The following is a 26695-nucleotide window of genomic DNA, read 5'->3' on the forward strand; positions in this document are numbered from 1 at the left end:
AGATTGCACGGCCAGGACATGGAGGTGTGCACATTTTTCATACTCCAGCTATTCAAAAAATGTTGTTTCTTGTGCATTCCTCTTTCTGGCCATGATCCATCAAATCCATGGATTTTATACAAGTCCATGTTCCTGTGTACCTCTCCACCAAGCATAGCAGGGACATTTCCCCCGAGGATAACAGCTGTGAAATAAGGGACTGGCATTTCTGAGCAGCACAGACTGGGGCCTTGCCTCCATCTGGTGCCAAGTGTGCTTTCCTGAGGAGCTGCAGTGCTCCTCCTGCCTTCTGCCAACAGATGGGGAAGCACACCGCTGGATTCTGGCTGGGCTGAGCCCCAGGGAGCTCTCAGCCTGCTCCCCCAGTGCCCTGGCAGCAGCCAGTGACAATGCTGCTGGCACAGACACCCTCAGGGCACTGCAGTACCAGCAGTGACAGTGCTGCTGGCACAGACACCCTCATGGCACTGCAGTACCAGCAGTGACAGTGCTGCTGGCACAGACACCCTCAGGGCACTGCAGTACCAGCAGTGACAGTGCTGCTGGCACAGACACCCTCATGGCACTGCAGTAACAGCAGTGACAGTGCTGCTGGCACAGACACCATCATGGCACTGCAGTGACAGCAGTGACAGTGCTGCTGGCACAGACACCATCATGGCACTGCAGTAACAGCAGTGACAGTGCTGCTGGCACAGACACCATCATGGCACTGCAGTAACAGCAGTGACAGTGCTGCTGGCACAGACACCCTCATGGCACTGCAGTAACAGCAGTGACAGTGCTGCTGGCACAGACACCCTCAGAGCACTGCAGTAACAGCAGTGACAGTGCTGCTGGCACAGACACCCTCATGGCACTGCAGTACCAGCAGTGACAGTGCTGCTGGCACAGACACCATCAGAGCACTGCAGTAACAGCAGTGACAGTGCTGCTGGCACAGACACCATCAGAGCACTGCAGTAACAGCAGTGACAGTGCTGCTGGCACAGACACCATCATGGCACTGCAGTAACAGCAGTGACAGTGCTGCTGGCACAGACACCATCATGGCACTGCAGTAACAGCAGTGACAGTGCTGCTGGCACAGACACCATCATGGCACTGCAGTAACAGCAGTGACAGTGCTGCTGGCACAGACACCCTCAGGGCACTGCAGTAACAGCAGTGACAGTGCTGCTGGCACAGACACCCTCAGAGCACTGCAGTACCAGCAGTGACAGTGCTGCTGGCACAGACACCCTCATGGCACTGCAGTAACAGCAGTGACAGTGCTGCTGGCACAGACATCCTCAGAGCACTGCAGTAACAGCAGTGACAGTGCTGCTGGCACAGACACCATCATGGCACTGCAGTAACAGCAGTGACAGTGCTGCTGGCACAGACACCCTCAGAGCACTGCAGTAACAGCAGTGACAGTGCTGCTGGCACAGACACCCTCAGAGCACTGCAGTACCAGCAGTGACAGTGCTGCTGGCACAGACACCCTCAGGGCACTGCAGTACCAGCAGTGACAGTGCTGCTGGCACAGACACCCTCAGGGCACTGCAGACACACCTGGCTTTGCAGGGGTGCTTGGGAATGAAGGATGAGACCCAGGAGCTGAAAATCACTGAGTAAACCGCGTTCTGTGCCTGTTTCCACTGCACTTCCTTCCTGAATTTCCTTTCCCCAGAAGAGCTGAACTGATTTAGTCCTGGAGCTATGCAGTGCTCAAGCACTTCATTGCTCCTCAGGCTCTCACCTGGAATTTCAGAGGGAAGGTGAATTTTGCTCACAGATTGATCTCTGGCCCCTCTGGAACATGGAAATGTTCTCATCAGAATACACTTAGGAAGTCTTTTTCTTGTTTGGTTGTTTTCTTGGAGTTTTTGGAATTTTTGTTTGTTTGTTTGTTTTGCTTTTTGTTTGGTTAGGGTTTTTTGTTGTGGTGGTGGTTTGTTGGATTTTTTGTTAGTGTTTTGGTTGGTTTTTATTTGTTTTTGTTAGGGAAGTTGTTTGTTTTTACAGTAGAATTTTTTCTTTTTCTTCCCAGGAGTCTGTGTTGCCACAAATCACAATTCAGGCTTTTCTGGCTGTCACTCTTCCTTGCTGCATCCTGTCTTCTGTGATTTGTGAGGAGTCTTTCCTTTAGGGAACATTATTCCTGTTTAGCTTTCACCCAGTGTATCCCATTGTTCAGCTCTGGGCAATTGTTTTGGGATATTATTGATTTTATGACTTGCATTGTTGTCTGCACAAAACCAGGCCCATTTGGGGTAATTTGCTGCTTTCATACATTCTGAGGGAAGGGAATCTATGTTGGTTTGACTAAAGCAGTAACAAACCCCTGCTATTATTCTGTGGGGTTTAAAAAGGGAACCCATCTCCTGCTTCCCTGAGGGCACTTCTGTGATCAGGAATTACTAAACATTCCCCAGAGCCCTTCATTTCCTTTGGGATGTTATCCCAGACAGTGCACCTTGCTGTTCTCCTGACTGGCTGCCATGCAAAAAGGTGGGAGAAGCCAGTCTGCCAGGCAGCTCTAGCTGCAGTTCCATGAAAATTCAGAGTGCTGGGGAATCCTCCAGGAGACAGCAAGGCACATAGCAGTGGTATTGCTCACAAATTCAAAGCATTGTACATGATTAAATCATCTCTGGAGCAGCTCCAAGTGATATGTCCTAGAGAAGAGATTCCAGTGGCTGAAATGCTGCTCACACACCAGCAGGCAGGGAATACAGTTAAGGAGAAGAAAGCAAGAACAGCTAGGACAAATTGTGGCTTCAGGGTATGCATCCAGATGCTCCTAATGGATTGTTCTGCCTTACAATTGCTCTCTGGCCACATGGGCAGCCTGTCTGGGCAGGGAAGCAGAGCTGTGAGACACAAAAGGAGCAGTAGGTTATGTGATTTTTCCTCTGTTGCAGGAGGACACCCAGCTCTGTGCACAGATTTCAGCAATGCTCCCTGCACACAGGAGCAGGTAAGGAGCATTTATGGGCAGCCAGGTCCTGCCATGGCACCCCCCAGCTCTGAAGGCAGCTGTCCTCAGGACCCACAGGGATTGCCCACCATGCAGCAGCATCCCTGTTTTACCAGACACACCTGCAAGTGAGTCAGTTTGTTTGTTTGGGGGCAAGTTGCTGCTTTTAGCCACTTCACAGTGTCATTTTATGCAATATGTTGATGAGGGGATGTATATATGTGCACACATGTATGTAAATATATATATATATATATATATATATATATATATATATATATATATATATGGCATTGCATTTGTCACAGCATCCTTCTCTTATTTTCCTGGCTTACAACTCCCATGGTTCTTTTGCAGGCTCCATATATACAGGAAAAATAAATTCTTATGGTCTTTGTACAAGGAAAGTTCCTTGTGGAAGTTGAAATGCTGTTCCCTACAGATGTGGCCTGAAGCCTGAAATTAAGGGGGAAGTATTCCAGAAAAGGAGTCACTGGGCAGAGCTCATGTGGAGCTGTGGCAAAGTCTGATTTGAAACAGAATGAGGGCAAGGAGAGGTTGTACTGGCAGCTGGGAGTTGGACTTTGCTGATCCCTGTGGGTCCCTTCCAACTCAGGATAGTTCATGATTCTATTCAAGACTTAAAAATTAATATCTAGAGAAGCATGAGCTGACTAGAAATTCACTCACTCATCCAACTTTAAGCCCCCATTACTGCTTAACATGGCTAATTAATGATGTTAGATGGTGATAACATGAAACTCCCAGAGTAAGCAGAGTGGAAATGCCTAAGCACTGGATTGCTGGTAAACTGATTTATGCTCTGTGTGTGTTGGTCTATAAAAATGTCAGTAATCTTGATGTAGGCACATCTGCACTGAATTTGTGCAGCTTCTTCAAAAGTGCTGCTATTTGTTTTGACCAAAACACATCCATAAGATATTCCTGTTGTGGGTGTGTGCCCACAGGAGGGTGCACCCAGCTCTGGCTGAGGAGAAAAGATGCAGAGCCGTGGGGACTCCCTAAGGATGTGCAGCCACCCACAGAGTTACACGTGCTGCAGCTTCTGACAGCACAGAACACCTTCCCTGGTGGCTTTTTCCCTCTCCACTAATCCTCCTCCCACTCAGCAAGGAGGGTGGCTGCACAGGCTCACACAGATGCCATGCCTGACTCTGGAATAATTTACACATCTCTGGAGAGCTGCTCCTGACTCTGCAGTGTTCAGCCTGTACCCTCAGATAAATAACACATCTAGCTTCTGCTTGATTACTATTTCCTAGTCTTCTCTCAGAACTCCTGCAGACTGTTGTTTTGCCAGAGAAGCTCTGAGGAGCCTTGCTTGGGTGGATGGAGCTGTTCTGTCCCCAGCTTCCCTCTGCCATGTGCTGCCATCCCCGTGAGTGTCAGCAGAAATGACTGTGCTCAGAATTTCTGATCAGAAATGCTAAACATGTTTGTCTGGTACAGAAATGCCAGCCTTCTGAACCTCAGGTAACCTCAGATGGTGTTTCTGACAGATCTGTACCCCTTCCTTGCTGCTGAAGATTCCTCTCTGGATCTTTCTGTGTCAGAGGAGGCGTTTGCTCTTTTGAGGGTGGTTTGGGTACATGAGGCATGAGATCCTGTCCCTGGCATCAGCTGCTACTGAGGGTCCTCTGGCAAGAGGAGGTGTCACTCACTGTGTCCTTCTGGCTGCTCTGGCCAGCACACCAGATGGACACAGACATGGCAGCAGCAGGAGAACAATCTCCACATGATGCTCAGCCAGGTCAGGGTGAGTTTCATCCGTGGCCACTAGAAGTTCAGAGGGTGCTATAAGGAAGTGCAACCTTACAGAAATAAATAGCAAGGCAGATAAGGTTTTACAGCAAGAGAAAACATCACAGGTTTTGTATAATCTGGCAGTGGCCATTTTTGGTTTGCCAGGGCAAGTGTCTCTACTCTGTGGGGTTGATTGAGGAAAAATGTCTGTGTGTGTAATTCACAGGCTGGGTGGATTGAAATGATTCCTCTTCAGAGCCTAAGGTGGCTCTGTAAGTATAAACCCTACAAATTCCTCCCTTTTCAGGGTGAGAACTTTCAAAGTAATCCAATTTTTACATTTTTGCACATTTCTTAATCCCATTCCATTCTTCCCTTGTATTTTGGGCACCACTTGACCCCACATACGTGCATCAGCTCCATGACTCACTTTGAGCATTGCCTGCTGCCCATGATGAATATTGGGTTTGTGTAGCTGATCTCTGGCAGAGGGGTGAGCTCCCCAAGGTCTTGTGTGAATGAGAAGAATCTGGGATACCTTTTGTACACTTGTTTCATGCTCCAGTGTTTGACTCACCACTCTAATCTGGTACCATCTCCAAGGCTTTATGTACCTTTTACCCGCCTACAGCTCAGATTGATTTTCCTCCTACTCACCCTTTTGCTCACTACTCTCCTCCCAGCTCTCCTCTAACTAATGCCTCTTGTTTCCCTCTGCTCTGTTTTGTTTGTTCCCTCTCTTCCCTCCTGTGTGTGCTCAGCCTGCCAGCCTGGGGATGCCATGTGGGACTTGCAGCCAAGGCACCAGCCTTGTGAGCTCCTCAACACACTGACCCTGAGCACTCCCAGGAGTATTGTGGAATATGGATTTTAGTAACTGGCATTCCTTATCCTACACCACAACTCTCTTGTGCTGTTAATCCCAAGCAATCAATTATTAGACTGTTTGGAATCTGTGTTTTGGAGAGAGATCCTGCATTTCCCAAACCATCCCCAGTCTCTGAAGAAATGTTGGGTGGCTTGAAGTGGAGTTAGAAAAACAACATAAGAAAATAGAGGGGAAATATTCTGTCTGTTTTGCACATGGCTGCTTTCATGGTATGCCCCTCAGTCTGCAAGTGAATTGTTGATAAAGACAATTCCACTAAGCACAGACAACAGATCCATTTCCCCACTGCAGTCACACTCACAGAAATCCCAGTGAAACTCTTACACATTAGCATTCTGCAATTTTATTGCTGCAGTACCTGCTGTGGGTTAAGGCTCCTTGGGAAGTGCAGTCAATAACTTGTGCCATGACAGTTTGCTTTGGTTGAATGCACAGAAAGTTTAGAAAACAATACAAACCCAAATGGAACCAAACAGCTCATTGACCAGGAATATCCAAATGCCTCAGTGTGAGCTGATGGGGTGGGAGCCACAACCTGGCAAGCACTTCATGGAGCTGGAGCTGAATCCTCCCCCCCTTTAAGAGGGATGCTGTTGCTTTCTGTGCTCAAGGATCTTCCAGGGTCTCCAGGTCATTATTGTCCTTCTTCTAATGAGCATGTTTTACTAAACAGCAGGTATTTCCTAAAAGATTTTATTTGATTTCATTTGGGGACATCACCTGAAGGAAGCCACAAAAAGTCAGTTTTCTCCCAAATGTTTATAGCCCTGGATAGAAATGGTTGAAAGCTTCTTACAGCTGCTTTCAGGAACACCTGTCAGTATTGTCTGAATTCACACAACTGAAATGAAGGCACAGGAGTGGCAAAGCTCATTGCTGCTTTTGGGAGAGGGATATCAAACATCTCTCCTTTGGACAGGAGCAAAGATGGGGGGCTGAGATCTCTCACCAGACCCCACTGAAGTAGCTTTATCTTTATTGTTATTAATTGTATGCTTGTCACACTTTAAAGGATCTAAGGGGCATGTCTTGGGGGTCACTCCTGTTTCTCCTTCAGACTTGGTCAGGACTGGGAGTTTGACCTTCAATTTTACAAGAAGCAAAATCCTGAGGCTGTCTGGATTGGAGCTAAGTGAATGAATCCTCCTTTAGAAAGATGATGTTAGAAGTAGGGATAGCCCATTGTCCTCGTGCTTCCAAGATCTCCCTGGAGGAGGAGGACTTGTCCTAACTTGGATAAACCTCCACAAAGCTCCTGTGCTGCACTTGGCATTTGGAATAGGAGAAGCCATTCTGTGCCCTGCAGACACAGGAGAAAGGATTGTCAGCTGCAGCCCAAACGTGGGGTTATGAAACCCAAAGTTCAGGAGAAATCTCCACCCTGAAAGGAGATATGCATGGTGCTCTGGAATTCCAATGGGAGGGTGGGGTGGCTGTGCTGATTACAGTTCCAGGCAGGAATGACAGAGGATTTACAGAAGCTGGGCTCCTTCCAGAGCTCTCCAGCTTGAACACAGCAGTGTCTCTCTAAGGTCTGCAGAGAGGGATTTTCCAGAAAGCACTGGGGCTATGCCAGCCAAAAACACACGTGCAGGATCCTGGGCAAGGAATTGTGCCCTCAGCAAACACATTTCAGGCTCGTGCAGAGAATCCCATGGCCCTGTGTTGGGGTGGTGTGGTGACAGCTCCTCAGTTTCACACCAGCTTCAGGCACCTGAGTTGAGGAAAGCCCTGCCTGGTGGGGCAGCCAAATGCTGCAAGTACCCAATCCACAGCCCAAAAATGCTGTACTGGAAGGTGCAGGTCTGCTGCCTCAGGGCTGTGCTTGTCATGGCACCCTGTACAGAAGAGGGACAGCTGATCCTTACTCCCCATGCACCAAAAAACAGGAGAAATCAAATTATATAGAATTATAGAGAGGCCAACAGAAGGAGGTAATTTTCCACTCTGGCCAGTTCCAGAGACAAGAGAGCAAGCAAGATGAGCCTGAATGTTAATTACAGCATCTTGTAGGTGTGGGTTTTTCCCTCCCTGGAGGGTGAGCAGCCCAGGGAGCAATGGGGAGAGCTGCTGGCCCTGCAGTGGCCTGTGCTGTGGTGGAACAGGAGGGACAGCATTGCTTGGGAGATGCCCCAGAGATTGGAGCTTAGGGCCTGTGACTCACCTGCACACCGGGATTCCCATGGGAGCTGTGCAAAGCTCCTGTGGCTCTACCCAGCCCTGCACCCCAGCCCTGCTGGCTGCTCCCCTCCCTGCCACACAGGTGAGTGTCACATGCACACACTGCTCAGTGAGCCTGGCACTGTCCATCTGAGCAGTTACCTCCAGAAATGCTTCAGCTGGCATTCCATTTTCCCTTCTCTCTTCTGCTGTCCTCCCCAGGGATGTGTGCCTGTGATTCTCAGTGCCACATGCATGCCAGCAAACCAAGGTGTATTAACAGACAGAATGTGGAATCCAGGTGAAAGAAACAGTCTGCAGGACAAATGTCATGGGCTCAGCAAGGCAGAACATCCTCAGGATGAGCAGTGAGCTGGCAGAAAAGCCCCTGCCCAGTGCCAGCACTGCTCCAGTCCCACTTCCAGAGCACTTCCATGCTGGGGAGATGGGGAGCTGCAAGGAACTGTCTGGAAATCAGAACACTGACTGTATCACAGGCCTGCCAGAACAATTAGCAGCCCCTGTCCAAGCCTTGTGGCACCACACCTCTTGCAATTCTATTATTACTCTTTAAATAGCCCCAAAATGTTGGGTTTTTCCTTTCCTGTAAACTGCTGTAAATTACTGACACAAACACTTCTGACTTCTCCAGGGTTAACCTTTCTTTTCTTGCTCATGCCTGCAGTGTTATATTGTCACTGGGAACTGAGCAACAATTAACAATTTATGTTTTGTGGGAGTTGATTCAACTTGGTTTCTAGCTTTGATGAGTTTTCTATGGCATTCTCAATAATACATTATAAAATACTAATGTGTTCTAAAATAGTTAATCTTTTACTAGTTTTCTATGTTCAGCACCATGCTCAGCCCCCAGCCATTTCAATGATGCTTCAAGGAAGGTATATACTGAGAGCACGGGGCAATTATGTTACTCCAACTGCAGCCTGATAAAATATTAACATTTCTTATGAAATTTTTTCCAGAAGGAAGGAGAAAAATCATCACAAAGCTAGAAGCTTTGCAGTGGCAAAAGCATTTTTTCAGAAAAGATTGTTAAGTAATACCATTAAATATTGAATGATGCTGAGGTGTTCCAGTACACAGCCTCATTCTGGCCCAGTGTGATGCAGATTTTATTTCTTCCTCTGCAGAAATAATGAAATCCTGTTTTAAACCACGATGGAAGAACCAATCAGATGAAATCTGTACCTTGCCACTACTACTTTTATGATTTGTTAAGTTCACTGGAATGAGTAACACAGTGTGAATAGAACATGTTAAATACCCTTTGGCAGTCATTGAAGTACAATAATCATTTAAAAGACAGGAATTACCAAATTCCATGTGCAGCTGGTGCCACATCAAACCAAAGGGAGCCTTGTCTGGGTGATTTTCACCTCTGCACTCTCATTTTGTATTTCACCAGAGCTGTTGAGAATAAATAAATAATAAATGGAACAGCAAAAAGCAAGTCATTCTGGGCAGCCTCTGGCAGCAGTTTGCTCTGTAATGCTGTTTGGTGAGCTGGAAGCATCCAGCTCATTTCCTAAAGAGCATTTTCTGCTTAGGTCAGGGCTCTATTAATCTGTTCAAGCCAATTCTCTCAAATCCAAACCATCTGTATTTGGGAAGATCATGGTCGATTTGGATTCTTTGTGTCTGCTGTCAGTAGAGGATTAAAAGTACGAGGGATTTATGGTGTAAAGTCTCTCTACTGGCATGTTAGTTCCAGTGACCTCCTAAGTAGCATCTCTGAATGTTTGGGTAGCAGTTGGCACAGTTAAGTCCAGCCACAAGTTCTGAAATGGCTGAGCTGTGGCAGTGTAGGATGGCTGCAAGGAGTGGGGATAGCTGAGCTTCAGTGTTCCACAGGTGTTTTACTGGCAGCTCCCAAAGACTCCTCAGGAAGCACACAGCAGGTTCAGGTACCATTTTAGTACCAGCAATTCCCAGGGCAGTGTGAAGCAGCCCAGGGAGCCACTGCTCCCTGTGCCCCTGTGCCCCAGCCCTCATGGAGAACTGCCAGCCATAACACACACTAAATCTATTTTTCAGAAAGTTGTAAATAATTCATGGGACTTGGTTCTATAAAGAGGCCAGTTATAAATCATCCCAGCAGCACCTGGAGACTTGTGATGTCAGCATTATCACATGAATTACATCTCTCCAGGGCCATCCATTATTGTAAACACAATTCCAGGGAGGAATTATGCATGTAACATGCACAGGCAAACAAACAAGTCATCTCCAGCCTGGATTCAATGCTGAAGCTTTGCTATTCAACGGAGTTGTTGGTGGCACTAATTTTCTGCTCTGGCCTCATAGATCCTTTCATTCTGCTCCTCTACAGGTGCATTTTTCCCTGGGGAGAAACCTGTTGGTGGGAATGCTGGATGGTACACCACCAGCAGCCCAGGTGCTGTGAGGTGCAGGGATAAAAACCATGGATGTGATTCCAGAGGGACATGAACACGTGCTGCAGACAAGATCTGCATTCAGAGGTATGCACGTATCACCATCTTTACTGTGCTGGGATTACAGTCCACTCGCAGTTGTTGCATTACTCTAACTGCTTCTTTTTCATTCTGTACTTCAGAAACAGAAATATTCTTGAATAAAAACATGCCAGGTTCCTGATGGTTTCCAACTCTCAGTGTCAGCACAGAACGATTTGGAGGCAAAGAACTGAGATGCGTTTATGGACTGAAGGAAAGGACTCCTGAAATCCTGGTTTCCGTGGTATCCAAGAGATGGGAGTGGTGGAGATGCTTCTGTTCAAGCAGTCAAGTAGGTGAGTGAAAAGCAGGGGGGCAAAGCTACCCCTGGATGTGGGAATGATCTGCTGAGCTGGGAACAAAGAGGAATGACAGGGAATAGTGTTGTTGAGAGGCCTGGGGAGCCGTGGCGGGCACAGAGCAGAGGCTGTGCCCTGCCCGCCGCAGCACGTGTGCTTTATGGCCAGCAGGGACCCGTGGCGGAGCAAAGGCTGAGCGCAGCCTGCCCGGGCTGGGCTTTAACAGCCCCTGCTCAGCCCCGAGGCACGGCTGCCTGGGCAGAGGTCACATCCTTCCTGCCCAAAAATGGCTCTGCAAAGGCTGGAAAAACGCTTTCTGGCCTACAGACGGGTGTGGAATCTCTCCAGGAAAAGGGATCTCCTTTTTTCTCTTTCCGCTTGGCCCCGTGGAACAGGAACAGGTACAAAGCACCTGAGCACACAGAGCCTTCAGCGCCCCGCAGAGCCTGGTGCGGGCTGCGGTGACAGAGGTGTCCCTGCCAGCAGCCCCACGTGCCTCTGCTAACACATTGCACAAACGTGTGCGCACCGCTGCCGCGGAACGCCCGGCACGGCCTGCACTGCGCACCCGCGCATAAACGGAGACTGGCCCGCAGCCAGCTCGGGGCAGAGAACAAACCAAGAGCTCCTTCACAGCTAAAGCGGGACTTGCTTCTGCCCAGAAGTGCTCCAAGGGCCCAGTGTTCTGTTCCCCTAAAACCCGTGATGAGAGGGGAGAAATGTCACAGGGAGGGACCAGCGCCCAGTGCTCCGGAGAGCCGCGGGCAGCGGGGGCTTCGCTCCTGCCTGTCCCGGTCCCGGGACACATCCCGGGACGGTCCCGGTCCCGCTCGAGGACACATCCCGGGACGGTCCCGGTCCCGGTCCCGCTCGGGGACACATCCCGGGACGGTCCCGGTCCCGGTCCCGCTCGGGGACACATCCCGGGACGGTCCCGGTCCCGCTCGGGGACACATCCCGGGACGGTCCCGGTCCCGGTCCCGCTCGGGGACACATCCCGGGACGGTCCCGGTCCCGCTCGGGGACACATCCCGGGACGGTCCCGGTCCCGGTCCCGCTCGGGGACACATCCCGGGACGGTCCCGGTCCCGGTCCCGGTCCCGCTCGGGGACACATCCCGGGACGGTCCCGGTCCCGGTCCCGCTCGGGGACACATCCCGGGACGGTCCCGGTCCCGCTCGGGGACACATCCCGGGACGGTCCCGGTCCCGGTCCCGGTCCCGCTCGGGGACACATCCCGGGACGGTCCCGGTCCCGGTCCCGGTCCCGCTCGGGGACACATCCCGGGACGGTCCCGGTCCCGGTCCCGCTCGGGGACACATCCCGGGACGGTCCCGGTCCCGCTCGGGGACACATCCCGGGACGGTCCCGGTCCCGCTCGGGGACACATCCCGGGACGGTCCCGGTCCCGGTCCCGCTCGGGGACACATCCCGGGACGGTCCCGGTCCCGGTCCCACTCGGGGACACATCCCGGGACGGTCCCGGTCCCGCTCGGGGACACATCCCGGGACGGTCCCGGTCCCGCGCTCGCAGCCCAGGCCCGCCGCTGCCGCTCCCGCCCGCTAGGGGGCGCCTGCCTCACGCGCCCGCTGCCCCCGCGCGCCCCCTCACAGGGCGCCCCTCACGCGCTCACTTCTTCCCGCCTTTTTTCCCCCCCTCACGCGCTCCCCCTCACGCGCCCCCTCACGCCCGTCCCTCAGGGCGGCGCGGCCGCGGAGCGCAGCGGGGCCCCTCCTGCGCTTTGTGCCGCGCCCCGCCCGCCGCCGCTGGGCCGGCCCGGCGCTCTCCCCGCCCCGCCGGCGCTCCCCGTCCCTGCGGCCGCGCTCAGCCCCGGCCCGCGGCGGCGGCGGCAGCGCGGGCGGCCCCGGGCGGCCCCGCCTCCGGCCCCTTTCCGCCGGGCTTGGCTCCCGGCGCCTTCCGCCGCCCGCGGGCCAGCGGCGGTAGAAGCGGCAGCAGGAGGAGGCGGCGGTGGGCGGCTCGGCGGGCCCGGGAGCGGCTCCATGGCGACCGCGGCGGCGGAACCAGTGTACGGGCTCTCGGAAGACGAGGTGGGTCGGCGCCGACGGGCCGGGTTCGGGGTGTGAGGGGCCACCGTCGGCGGAGCCGCGGCTGAGGGGCGGGATCCGGGCGAAGGTCGACGGTCGGTCCGGGAGGGCGAGCGCTGGCCGCCCCTCAGGGCTGCGCGCCCCTCCCGCGGCGGGCACTGGCCCGGCCCGGCCCGGCCCGGGGAGCGCTGCCCGCACCCGGGCAGGTGCTGCCGCCCGGAGCCCGCGGCTGCCTCGGCCGGGCCGGCGGCGAACAAAGAGCCGCGGCCGGCGGTGCTGCGGGCGGGGGCGGCCGCCCCTCGGCGCCTCCTCCTCCCCGCAGCGCTGCCCGTGTCCCCGGGGAGCGGCCGGGGGCCGGTGCGCCGGGTACCGTGTCAGACACAGCCTGGCCCCAATGCAGATGGAGCTGATAAGCGGGGAAGGAGCCGCGATAACTAATCACCGTGTGCCGGCTTTATCAGCCGATGTTTTCTGCAGAACCTAACAAATCGTACAGGCGTGAGGAGAACAGTGTGGTTTACTGTAGGTGAAATGTTAAAAATCTTATTTAATGTCCTTTTTGTTTCATTGCCTTGGTCAGGTGCTCCTTTTCTTAGGAGCCAGTGTCATAGAGCATCGGCAGTGGGCAAGGCTGCATTATTGCGCTGTGGTTTCAGGGTATCGGCTGTTAGGAACACACGTATTGCTTTTATTTTTACAGGAGTGGATAGTAATTGCTACAGTATTGCTTCCGGTTTTGTGGGGCTAAACACAACGGATAATGTGTCAGTCTGTTTGTGGTGTAGAAGAAACTAACGTTAAAAACATCTTCTGCCTTGTGAAGCTGACAGACAATATCTCTTACCTGGTGTATTTCAGAGGCACAAGAGTCTGCATAACTGTAGCGTTTAATTCTCATTGGGAAAGAGGTTCCCGGGCAGGGGTGGGTGTCGTTCTGTTGTTGTTAAATTATAAAGCTGAGAGCTGAGTGATTGCAAATCTGTATGTGTGAAGGTAGGGGAGAGGAGAGGGTGTTGCAGGAGCCTGGGTGGTGTAGATGGCAAGCACAACAGCGGAGGAGATCCTTCTCCTCCTTGGGCCGTTCATAAGCCTTCGTGTGAGCACAGCAGTGCCTGGCATCTGTCCCCAAGCAGCTTTGGCCAGCCCCGGAGCATTGCCTGACCCTGCAGGTAGCTGGGCCACTGCCGAGCCATCTGCAGGGCCCTGCTTGCCCCGGGGCTGCCAGAGGGCCCGGGGGATCCTGCCTGCTCCTGGGGATCCTGCCTGCTCCTGGGGGGCCCGGGGGATCCTACATACTCCTGGGCTGCTGGGGGGCTTTGCTCAGGCTTAGGGGACAGCTAAAGCAGTGGGCTTTTCTGTCCCTACATGGGTGTTCCAGAACGTTTGGTTGGAGCTGCTTTTGTGCCTGTATTAACAAGTGTGATCTGTGAGGAAAAGGGAAAGCTGGGCCACCCTGCCGGGTCCCAGGGAGGTGGCTGAGAACATCATGCTGGAGCTTGGCTGCTGCCTTTTCTGTTGTGCGTGCGCTTGCTGTGTCTTTTGTCCCTGCCTCGACATATGCTGGTACTTGCACAGAATGCTAAAGAGGAACGGATCCAGGCAGAAATGTGCTGGCTGCTCTCACCTTGGCTTGGAGATGGAGGGATCTCTGGAGAGCAGGGGCTGTTCCTGCCATGATCCTGAGCCCCAGCTGGTGCTGGGGGCCTGGCCTGTGCGGCAGGGGGCAAGGAGATGCATTTGTCACTCATATCCCGAGGTAAAACTAAGCTGTTGGAAAAGGAGCTGCTGGGAAAAGAAACACTTGGTCTCTCAGCAGTGACCAGTGTCACAGCTGCAGTGGTGACCACAGCCACACTGCCTGAGGGACAGGAGACTGTGCTTTGTTTCCTGCTTTGTTGTGCAGCTGCTGATGCTGGACACTTCTCAGGAAGAGCAGGGACCATCTAAAACTACAGCAGGAGTCCACAAATGGAAATAGGGTGGAATAAAGGGGGAAAGGGACTGAGGAAGGGGTGGCATGGGAAGGGTGCAGGTGGTACTCACAGCCTATTCATGGCCCTGAGAGCCTGACCTGCTGTTGAGTCTCTAGTAATGGGCAGAGGAGAGCATGGAGCGGGGAGGATGGTCTCTCTCAGGAAGGTGGCTGTAAGAAAGCTCTAGTAAAGCTCAAGAGGGCTGAGGAAGGTGTGCTGACAGCTCTCTGCATGCTGGCTTGTGTGGGTAATGACTTCCCGCTAGCACTGGCTTGGACTTGGCTCATCGTTTTTTGGAAAGCAAAGCTCTATTAGCTGTGAGAGAGCTGGGAGAGGCTGGGCTGCATATGTGGGCATATTCAGCCTATTCATTTCCTTTGTTCCTGCCTGGGTTTGAAATGCAGTTTGCAGATCTGTTGTGGAGAGGTTTTGGAGGGCTTTGAGTGGCCTTGTGCGGTGCTTCCTCTGCTGGCACATTCGCTGATTGGAAAATGCAGTGATTTACATGCAAGCTGGACTTGCCGAGTGGCTCTCCAGAGAGAGGGAAGCAGCAATCTCTGCTACAGAGCAGAGGCACGGGCTCCCCTGCTGCTTGCACAGCTGATGTGTGAGGTAGGCGTGGAGCAGGCCTGGGCTGGGAGTGTCTGCAGAGCAGGGCCTGCCCTCATCCCCGTGGGGAGCTGTGCTTCCCAGGCTGCCTCCACAGGGACACTGCCCCTTTGCCAGGGACCCCTGGCTGGTGGGGATTTGGGGTCACTGCCTCACAGGGGATGAGCCAACCGTTGCAGTTTGTCGTGGCAGACCCTGTCGTGTTCACAGATCAGCCTCCTGGTAAACCTGAACTGCAAAGTGCCTTATATTAATTAGTTTCAAGTAGCTGTAAGTCAGATTGATATCCTGCCAGTTTTCACTGGGCCAGGCTGCCCATCCTTGGGGCTGTTGAGGGCCATCAGGACACGGGCCTGGGCAGCCAGCTCTGGCTTAGGAGACATCCAGGTGACTCCAGAGGCTCGTGCCAACCTCAGCCCCTTTGCAATTCTGGGAAATAATATTTGTACAGGCTCCTGGAAGCTTGGGTGCTTTCATGCAATCTCTAAATATCAGTGTATATATAAACTTGCAGCCCTTTGTAGCAGAAAATATTTGTGAATGAAGTGTACATCTTGTTTGTTTCGGTTTGGGTTTCTTGAGAGTCAAATGTTGCCCACACAAATCCACAAATATTTTGCTTTCTCGGTGTCCTTGGATGGAAGCAAAACTTGCAGCTCCTTGGATCTTGTTTGCTTGAATAAAGTCTTCATAAAAAACATCCTTGAAGGTTGTCTTTTTATACTTTAAAATATTTGGGGAAAAAAGGTTAAAAACTGGGGGGAAAGCATATGTGAGACTGCTCTCTGGAGTTCCAGCATTCTTCTCTTTTCAACTTCTGTGACTTGTGATTGAGTCAATTGGAATTAGAAGCTTCCTACTGAGATGACATTTTGTCATGCCTTAGAAATTATCAAAAGGATCTTATGTTCCTGAAATTATCTCAATGTGTGAGATACAATCCCATATGCCTCAAGATAAATAATTCTGCACGTACTCACTGCTGCCTAACCTTTCATCTTGGTTCTTGTGTGCTGTGCTGGGCAAAGCCTTGTGCCTGAGGAATGAATCCTGAAGGATTGCTGGAGCTCAGGAGCCTGTGTGGTGCTTCACTTTACTGAGACACCCTTTGGGGAAAGGGAAGCAAGCCCAGTTCTGAGTGTGATGGAAATGGCTCCTATGGACAGGAGGAATTCCTGTAAAGCACAGGCTCACCTGTACTGGCCTGACACTAGGGTAAAGAGTAAGCCAAGATTTGCCACAGTGAACTGTCTGTCTGTGCAAACTGCTTCAGACTGAGGCATTTGGGAGCTTGGCTTTTGTGCCTGGTGTTTACATGTTCCTGCTGGATTTGTTGCTCTGGAATGATCTCCCTCGGGGGTGTCTCCTTGCCGTACTGGAGTGTCATGTTCACAGATCCATGAGATGGGGCTGCAGGGGCCTCAGATGTTATTGCTCACGATCAGCAGGATGTATTGGGGAGGAGAAGGGCTGTGATTTTCCCTCCCTGCCTGGGCTTGGTGACAGCAGTGAAGTGGGAGCTCAGGGCTCTCTCTGCTTTGCATTGAAGCCAGCTGTAAGCTTGGGAAGTAATGGCAGTGCTGAGTTGTTGGGCAGTGCCTGCTGTAGATGGTTGCATTTAGATTTCAGGTGATGTTTCCTTTCGTGTGGCCTCATGGTGAGGCTGTGCCTTGCTGCTCACCTGGCTTCCACATCCAGAGGTGTTTCCTGAGGCCAGGCTGTCCCCACAGAGCCCTGCCAGGACTGTGCTCTGTTCCAGAGCCGTGTCCCTGCATCGCCTGGCTCCTGGAGCAGCCCTGGAGCAGCAGCTGCTGTGGCACTGCCTGAAGGAGAGGGCACTGCTGTGCTGCAGAAGCAGCTTGTGGCCACTGTGGCTCCTCAGCTCTGAGGGGGAAATGGGCAGAGTGGGGGGACCAGTCTGCCCAGGGAGGCACCCCTGGCCCCATGAGCTCCAGCCCAGCCACTGCATACCTGAACATGGAGGCTTTCTGTGGAAACCCCTTGAGGTGCACCCTGTGTCACCAGCACTGAGCACAGAGCCTTTAAATGAGAGCTCTGTTGTTTCTGCTCTGAGTATTCCAGTTACGTAAAAGCCTCACTCTGCCGTCTGAGTGTGAGGGGGGCCTCCCTTGGTCACAGCTCTGACAGTGTCTTAGCAATAAGCAATTCAGAATAGTGAATTTTTTATTGACCCTGAATTGTTTTTATAGACTCTAAGTGCACTGGCTTCAGGGATAGCATGTAAACCTTAAATGATGATTAAAAAGTCCAGGTAAGGAAGCATTTCATAAATGACAGGGCTCCCATATCTCCTTGTGTGGCAGAATATCAAAGCAGGCTGTGGTTCTCAGGAGGTCAATAGATTTTTATAACAGCCTGCATTTTAAACCAGCTTTTGATGAGTTATTGGCATGTTTTGGTCACTAGTGCCGACACTAAGTAAATTCTAGTTTTATTATGGAATGAATGTAAAGGCATTGAAGGAGGCTGTGCGGGAGGCGCGCTGGTTTCAGCGGTGCCCCGTTCGGGATCTCTGGGTGTTCTGTGCTCCGGCGGTGTGCAGGTGTGCAGCCCTGGCGGTGTGCAGCCCTGGTGGTGTGCAGCCCTGGCAGTGTGCAGGTGTTCAGTTGTGCAGCCCTGGCAGTGTTCAGATGTTCAGGTGTGCAGCCCTGGCGGTGTGCAGGTGTGCAGCCCTGGCAGTGTGCAGGTGTTCAGGTGTGCAGCCCTGGCAGTGTGCAGCCCTGGTGGTGTGCAGCCCTGGCAGTGTGCAGGTGTGCAGCCCTGGCAGTGTTCAGGTGTTCAGGTGTGCAGCCCTGGCGGTGTGCAGGTGTGCAGCCCTGGCAGTGTGCAGGTGTTCAGGTGTGCAGCCCTGGCAGTGTGCAGGTGTTCAGTTGTGCAGCCCTGGCGGTGTGCAGGTGTTCAGTTGTGCAGCCCTGGCAGTGTGCAGGTGTTCAGGTGTGCAGCCCTGGCGGTGTTCAGTTGTGCAGCCCTGGCAGTGTTCAGGTGTGCAGGTGTGCAGCCCTGGCAGTGTGCAGGTGTTCAGTTGTGCAGCCCTGGCAGTGTGCAGGTGTTCAGGTGTGCAGCCCTGGCGGTGTGCAGGTGTGCAGCCCTGGCAGTGTGCAGGTGTGCAGCCCTGGCAGTGTGCAGGTGTTCAGGTGTGCAGCCCTGGCAGTGTGCAGGTGTGCAGGTGTGCAGCCCTGGCAGTGTGCAGGTGTGCAGGTGTGCAGCCCTGGCGGTGTGCAGGTGTTCAGTGTGCAGCCCTGGCAGTGTGCAGGTGTTCAGGTGTGCAGCCCTGGCGGTGTGCAGGTGTGCAGCCCTGGCAGTGTGCAGGTGTGCAGCCCTGGCAGTGTGCAGGTGTTCAGTTGTGCAGCCCTGGCAGTGTGCAGGTGTGCAGCCCTGGCAGTGTGCAGGTGTGCAGGTGTGCAGCCCTGGCAGTGTGCAGGTGTTCAGGTGTGCAGCCCTGGCAGTGTGCAGGTGTGCAGGTGTGCAGCCCTGGCAGTGTGCAGGTGTGCAGGTGTGCAGCCCTGGCAGTGTGCAGGTGTTCAGTTGTGCAGCCCTGGCAGTGTGCAGGTGTTCAGTTGTGCAGCCCTGGCAGTGTGCAGGTGTTCAGGTGTGCAGCCCTGGCAGTGTGCAGGTGTTCAGTTGTGCAGCCCTGGCAGTGTGCAGGTGTGCAGGTGTGCAGCCCTGGCAGTGTGCAGGTGTGCAGCCCTGGCAGTGTGCAGGTGTTCAGTTGTGCAGCCCTGGCAGTGTGCAGGTGTTCAGTTGTGCAGCCCTGGCAGTGTGCAGGTGTGCAGGTGTGCAGCCCTGGCAGTGTGCAGGTGTGCAGGTGTGCAGCCCTGGCAGTGTGCAGGTGTGCAGCCCTGGCAGTGTGCAGGTGTGCAGCCCTGGCAGTGTGCAGGTGTTCAGGTGTGCAGCCCTGGCAGTGTGCAGGTGTTCAGGTGTGCAGCCCTGGCGGTGCCTTGGCCCGGGCTGCAGGGGCGCTGCGCGGGCAGGGCTGGCCGCTGGAGGGCGCTGCAGGATGCCGGACGGCGGCCCCGCTGCTCTCCCTGCAGGGGCCATTTTCCCGGGAGCCCCGCACCTGTGGGTGCCACGGCTCGCTAATCTCTGACGGGCTTTCCTCTGCTTGGCTTTGGAAATACCACCCGGCGTGGCACGAGTGCCACTGGGCTCATCTGTCACAAGGGAGTCGCTGTTAGATCTCAGGGTGCTGTGGGAACAATTCGCCCCTGCCAGTGGAAGGCTCTGTGATCAATGTTTATCCATCCCGAACCAAACACAGCTCCTGCTGTGGGCAGGCTGCCTGCACAGCTGCTGCAGGATCCTGAGGTGCTGCTGTGCATGCAGCCTGGTGGCAGCTCACTCATTTCTGCTGGATTGGCCTGGATTCACAACCTCTCAGTCCCACAAGACTGGATGGGCCAAGACCTTTGCTTAATTGAACTCTGTGCAGTATAAACTGGGACTTTCTGGGCAAGCTGGAAACTTCCAGGTTGGATTATCCATCAGCTTCAGTCAACAGAAAGTTGTGGATGTGATAACAATGTGCACAAGTAGCTTGATTTAATTATGATTACATTTTGGTATTGATGAGCAGAGAATCTCGTTAACTTCCATACATTTCTCCATCTTCTGTTTTCACTGTTCTTGCCCTGAAATGTTTCACTGTGTTGCAGAGAGGGTTTCACTGTAGCAGAAGTGCTGCGGGGCAGCTGTGTCCCCTCTGGGGAAGCAGTGCTGTGGAATCTTGTGTACACTGTTATTTTGGGTGAGCTGGCCAGGAATGTGGTGCGGGCTGGTGACTCCCACCTCCAGCCCTGCGAGGGAGGAATGTTGTTTTACTGCTGCCAGTCTGCACCAACACCTGGCAGGGTTTACCTGTGACTGCAGCTGTGCCTTTCACAACTGTTTAACAGGCATCCCGTGCATGGAGTTGTAAGCTGCCCAGTTTCTAGTGCTGCAGTGTTCCCTCCCCTGCTCCCACTGTCTTTTCCTTTCCCCTGCCAAAAATAAGGAAGAAAACCAAATCCTTAGGAAAGGGATTGTTTTCTCTAGAGGAATAGTAGTTAATTTTAAAATAAGAGATGTGGCTAAATTGTACAGGCCTAGAAGCTAATTACAGTTAAAATTGTTAAAAATAAACCAAACTACAAAAACAACTCAAAGCCCCAACAAAAGAAATCCAGAAACTTGATTTCTGAGATGGAATATGGAATTAATTGAGATATAATGCATCTGCCAGGTGATGTCTTCACTGGCAACAGACTTGATGTATGTATTTGTAATTGTTCATTTTTTTTCCTCCCTCCATTTGTCCATAATTCCTGTGTGCTGGCAGGCTGTAGGTGTTTGTCAGAATCCTGATTTCTGGGATTTAGGAACCTTGCCTGTAATCAAAATAAATCTCTCCAGCTGTGAGAGCACTGGCTGTTCTGAGGAATCAGTCCATGAGTGAGTTGGGCTTTGCCATAAGCCACAGCACCTTGTTTTTGTGCCTCACTGCAGGGCTCAGTGTGGCTGCACTGGTGTCCTGCCAGCTCCAGTCAGGTTTTCCATGTGGTTTCTCTGCTGGAGAGGAGCACAGCCATGCAGTCCACTCTCCTTTGGCACATCCTAGTGTTGAATAATCCTGGCTTGAGGGTGGAAAGTATGTTCTGTAATCTGTGCTGGTTTTAATTGAAAGCACTTGGAAATCTGGCTCTCTTTAGGCATCTTTATGTTATGTAGATGATCACACTGAATTCATGGTGGGTTTTGTGGGGATGGGAGCAATGAGATGTGCAGAAGGTGTCCTGGGATGGCTCCCTCATGGATGGTCTGTTTGGAGTCTGGTGTGGTGGCACTGGATGTACACTGGATGTAAGGTTTGCAGCATGCTGCTCTGGAAGCCATGTGGACAAAAATATCTCTTCACAGAAGTGCTGGGATTTGGGGTGGGAAAAAGGAGGAAAAGGGAACAAGATAAGTTGTTTTTTTTCAGGGACATCCTGCAGCTGTACTAGAGGTTGTGCCCAGTCAAGTCACACAGTCAGGTTTTGGTTTTGTCTTAGCTAGTTTCTGTTGTAGTTTGAAAGTCAAACATTATAAACCAGACTGTGCTAAGTGGTTACAGGCTGGGTGTGGATTACCTGCCAGGTGATTTGTCACCATGTTCCTGCATGTTCCTAATGCAGGATCAGACAGAGCCCCTTTGGAAGCTGTTGAAACCATGGGCCCTTCACAGCTGTTGGTGACTGGCCTCACAGTCTGCTCAGTTAAGATGCTGGAGGTTCTAGAATGGTGACCTCCTCAGAAGAGGTGCCTGTGTCACTTTTTTCCTTAGCCAAAATCTGACTTGGAACTAGTGCATATTTTAAAACATTTCAGTCACAGCTTTAGTCACTGTTTTGATTGACAATGTTCTTAAAGAAATGCCTCTTAACACTGCTTGAGTTGATTTAGCAAAACCCTGAGTGGTTTCTTCAGCCTGCTGACATCATGAGAATTTACCTTTAATGCCTTATGCTGCTGTCATTTTATTTTGGGTCTGGTCAGTTCAATTCTGAACTACTTGTGTGTGCATTTGTGTTATTTCACTTCACTCCAGTGAGAGGTGATCAGCTGTAATTCAGCACAGGTACCTGTACCCTGCTCCCAGCAGCTCTGGGTGCCTGTGCCCTACAGGGGGTGGAGTTGCTGTTTCAAATTCCCAAGACTTGAAAAGGAAGTAGCTTCTGTGTGAGAGGGAGGTCAGAGGTGAGTGCTGAGCTGGCTGCTGCAGCTGGTGAGGGAAATCACCCAGCACTCACCACTTTGGGTCCCCTCTGTGTAGGACCCCAGAACTGTGGGAAGCTGGCTCCCAGCCCTGCAGGCTGGAGCACACATGCCCACAGATAGGCAGCCTTTGGTAAGGCTGGGGTGTGCCACAGAAGCTCTGTGCCACTGCTCACTGTTGCTGTGGAAACTGGCTGGTTTGGGTGGTTTAGCACTCCTGTTTCCTGGGAAGGTGAGGTGGTGCTGCAGCTGATCCCCATCAGGGCTGGTGGACACCAGGGTGGTCACACAGGTGTTGCTGCATGTGTGAGCTGAGGAGCTGCCATCAGGGGTCAGACGGGCTCTGCCTGTGGCCTGTGGCTGGGCTGGCTCCCAGGCTGCTGTCTCTGGGCTCTTGGGCACTGGGGCTGGCCCAAGGGCTGGGCTGCTGTCCCTGTCCTGGAGGCCAGTGCTGGCAGGGACTCCTGCCTCCCCAGCTGGCCTGTGGTGCTGACAGGAGGAGCATACTGCGTGTTTGTGCTCCCTGAGTGTGTCCAAACCCCAGGAGCTTTGTGTGATAACAGCTGTTCACAGCCCTTGGCAGGGTTCCTGATTTCCTCTGGCATTCACCTGGCTCCTGTGTTTCTGTGGATGTGCTTGGTGGTCTCATTCTGCTGCCTCTTGTGTTCTCACTCCTGTCCCTGGGGCTCAGTGTTACACCCAAGGGCAAGCAGAGGCTGGAGGCAGCGTGGTGGTGTCTGCTGTGAGGGGCTTGTGCCCAGCACTGGGGCCAGTTCTTGTTCTTAGGGTTTTATCTCAGATCTCTGGTTGCAGTCTGTGCCCTTTCTGTCTCCCAGACAGAGGTGCTGCTCCCTGCTCTTCTCAGGAGAGGCTGAAGTCCTTCTCCTCTGTTCAACTGCCCATGAATGTTGTGTCACTCCTTGGAGTGGTGCTGCTCAGGCTGGAACATCCTTGCTGTTTCAATGACACTAAGGAGATTCTTCTTTCTGAGAAATCTCGAGTGAAGAGATAGAAAGACAGGACTGTGGGTAATTGAGCCAGAGGACAACCTGCACTGTGTGATCACCTCTGAAAAGCTTTTTCATGGAGAAAGTCCCCTTCTTCCTCTCCTTCCTAATATTCCCTAAATGCTTTCAGTGCTTGGAAGGTGCATTAGAGGCAGGAGGTACATGATGGCATAGGACAGGGAGTACATTGGTTTACTGTTTTTGACAGTTTTCTGACCTCACCTGTAATTTTTATGGAAGGCTGGATAAGGAAAGATGTCCAGATCACTGCTTGAGAGCTGAGCTGTTGGAAGAGAGAGCACTTTGCTGCTCTGGATGCAGAAACACTGGATATTTCTATCAGAAGATATTATTCTGATACTATATCAGAATAAAAATGCTGCTCTTTATTCCCAAGGTTGTTGACTGAGCTCTGTAAAAGTCCTTGTGGTGCCAGGAGCATCCAGCCCTGTGTGTACCTCACCATCTGCAGGCAGCAGTGGGACCCAGGTCAGGAATGGGCAGTTGGAGCAGTCATTGCTTTGCAGAGCTGCTTGCTGTGGAGGCTGAGCACTGCCTGGACCTTGCCTGAGCAGTTCAGCACTGCTGTGCCCTCTGCTCCCTTCCTTTCCTGCCTCCCTGAGGAACAGGCATCTTGCTTCCCTGGGACAGGGTCCTGCTCTGGATGCTGAATGACTGACCCTACTGCAGCACTTCTGCCAAACATGGCTTCTGAATGTGCCTTTTGTTTGGGCCATGGAGCCCCACTTTGCATCCAGAATGCCTGGCAGGGCACAAAGTGCAGCCTTTGTTTTAGATAATGAGTGCTGAATATTGTAATGAGTGTTTCTTAGTCTAGTCAGTGTCAAGTACCATTTTGGGAACAAGTGACTGAGCTAACCTCTGAGCTTGGTCTTGCAACAATCTATTTATTGATAGAATGTCACAAATTGGAAACAATTCCCCATACACAATCAATACAACTAAAAATCAAAACAAACTGCTACCCCAAATTCAACAACCCATGCAAGCAGCACTCTAACCCCCTCAAACCCTTCCAAGCCTTCCTTCAGTATATATGCAGAAATTGCTGATACAAACCTAAAAAGCACTGAGTATCACCATCACTGTGATTTTTACAGTGTGTAAAAGACAAGCACATTCCATGAAAAGAAAAAGAAAGTACCTACTTTATTCCTCTTGAAAAGCACCTTCAGTGCATGTATGCATGGGGAAGAACTGCAGCTGAATTACTCAGTCTCCTGCATTGGGCATATTCTTTTACTCCAGTTATTTTTCATACCACCTCAAATTCTGTTCTCGTCTTTGGCTGTTTATAACTTATCCCTGTATGTCAGTGGATGGCCTGGAGAAGAAGTGAAGAATTCCACTGTGGGATTTGTGCTTCCAGCCAGGAGGGGCTGTGTTTGCTCCTGCTCAATTGCCCAAATCTAGCCAGCCTTTAGCCTGGATTAGTAACTGAACAGTTTTGTTCTTTGTGAGACACCACAGTTCTCATGTGGAAGAGCCTGCTAGCCCAAGGCTGTCCATTTATATAACAAATAAATGCTCATAGTGAACAGAAAGAGTCAAGTCTGTGGGAAGGGCTGCTGTGATTGTAAAGTGAGCAGGAAAGGAGGGGGGAGAAGGAGGCAGAACATGGTGTGCAGGTGGGTTGGAATCAGCAGGATTACAAGAGGATCCAAGAGCCTGACACGAGATGTTGCTGGTGAGAGCAGACCCCTTCCCCACTGGCTTGGCCTTTTCACTCTTTGAGTGGCTGGTTTGTCTCCCCTGATCTGGGCACAGGCTGTAATGGAGGCATTCTTCCCCCAAATGAGGAGTTCTTGGGGAGCAAAGCTTTAATGGGGATAAGAGGTACTGCTAGAGGCTATGACTTGTTATTCTTTAAAAAAAATAAACTTGAGCAAGATGAAGAAAAGGAGCTAAAGGAGTGAACTGCTGCAGTGACTGACAACACCACTCACTGAAATGTTAATGTGTTTGGAAGAATTTTTTCACCAGGGGAGGTTGGAAACTCATACAGTAACATTAATTATTAACTGCAGCCAAGAGCTGGAAGATCTAATTTAATTTCTGGTTGGATAATGGGATGATTCATGCAACAAATCAAACTGTGTCAGAAAATGCAGTGTCTCTGTGAAAACATTCCCAAATTCTGCTCTGAGCTAAAGCTACTGCAGGTATGCTGTTAAACAGCTAAAAGGTGGAAGGTACAGGCTGAAGTCCCTGCAGGTGCCAGGCTGTGATCCATAGGGATTTGGAGTTGCTCCTTCTCCAGCCTGGGCAAACCCCCTCCCTCAGGCTCCCTGCTGTGCCCAGCACCCCGTGGCTCCTTTTCCCAGCCCTGTGGGCAGTGGCAGCAGCCCTGCCCCACTGGAGGCACTGCTGGGCTGTGCATCCCCGAGCCATGGCAGTGGGAGCAGCTCCTGCTCTGCCCTCTGCCAGCCTGGTGTCTGGCTGACTCTGGGCACCCCCAGAGCTGTTGCAGCTTTGCAGTGTCCCTGCCATTCCCTGCCAGCTGGGGGTTGCCTGCTCCCAGGCTCTTCCAGCAAGGAGCAGCTCCTGTGCCTCCCTCCTGCAGGTGGAGCAGGCAGTGGTGCAGCTCTGCCTGTGGGTGTGAGCGTGCCATCGATCCCTGCACTTATCTGGCTTAGAAATGAGCCTCCAATCACAGTTTATTGTTGGATTAGGCTTTTATTGAATGTGTGTTTTGTCATTAAACAGAGCAGCCACTGCTGCTTTATGGTCTGGAATCACTCAGTATCTACCAGGAATATAGATTGTGGTTACATAAACATGTTTGTGTGATCTCTTGGCAAGTAGCTGGGCTACTGGAGTGAATGCAGCTCCACCTTCCCTGCTTGGTACAGGATCTTTGCCTGCCCTGTGACACCTTCCTCTGGAGCAGCTTGTTCCAAGCCCTGCCCAGCCTGGCCCTGGCCTGGGAGTATCATTAACCACAGTGACATCGCTGCTGAACTGGGGCAGGGAGTGCCTGTGTCTGCTGCATGCTGGTGGAGGCCTTTGGATAAATCAGCAGAATTTTGTGGGAACTGATAGTCCAAAATGGAGTGTTACACTGGATTTGTGTGCCATCTCACATAGGAAAAGTAAAGATGATTGTCTGAAGTCTAAAGCATAATTTTTCACCTTCAAAAAGTTTGAATGTTAAGGGCCTAGTGCATTTCATGAGATCAAAAAACCCTGAACCACTATTGTAAAGCATTTACTATTTTGTCATAGTATGAGTTTATGAGTACTGTAGTTCTCCAAACTCTGCAGGTCTTTTACTGCTTACTGGGGTTTGCTTCACCTTGATTCCTGCTGTGTGAGGATCCTTGCTTGGCCAGCAGTGCTCTGGAGGACCAGGTATGCTCCATGCACTGACCAATGCACTGGAGCCAGGAGGGGCTGTATGATCCAAACTGCCTTCTTTTCTCCAAGAGCTTATAGGTTTGGTTGCTCTAGTGTTGCCCTCTGTGGAGAAAATAAAGGGGCTTTTACAAATACATTGCATCCTGCAGCAAAGAACTCTGTGGGTAAGAAAAGGCACAGTTTGATTTACTCCTGGATTTGGTGAGGAGGAGTGTGATGAACACGTGCAAGGACAAAGTCCTGAGCTGGCTTCCTAGACTGCTTGTGGTGAAGCTGAAAGGAGATTTTAATGTCCCTGCTTGAGCCAGATGAATTGTAACCAAGTGACCTTTTCAGTTTGTTTTCTGTGCTGAACTTGCA

General features: G+C 51.9%; 1 protein-coding gene across 7 annotated transcripts in view; it reads left to right on the forward strand.

The window, feature by feature from the left end:
* Positions 1–12240: 12240 nt before the first annotated feature.
* Positions 12241–26695, forward strand: part of NEDD4L (NEDD4 like E3 ubiquitin protein ligase) — a 64608-nt gene continuing 50153 nt past the window's right edge. For 3 of the 7 annotated variants that reach the window (XM_079330551.1, XM_079330554.1, XM_079330552.1), the window contains exon 1: positions 12242–12621. In XM_079330551.1, the coding sequence (XP_079186677.1) occupies positions 12574–12621 (48 nt within the window). In that variant the 5' untranslated portion in view covers positions 12242–12573. Of the gene's footprint in view, positions 12622–26695 lie in introns of all 7 variants that reach the window. The other 4 variants (XM_079330553.1, XM_079330556.1, XM_079330555.1 and 1 more) reach the window with 3 other exon arrangements.

The sequence above is a fragment of the Erithacus rubecula genome (assembly GCF_903797595.1).
Source record: "Erithacus rubecula genome assembly, chromosome: Z".
NCBI lineage: Eukaryota > Metazoa > Chordata > Aves > Passeriformes > Muscicapidae > Erithacus > Erithacus rubecula.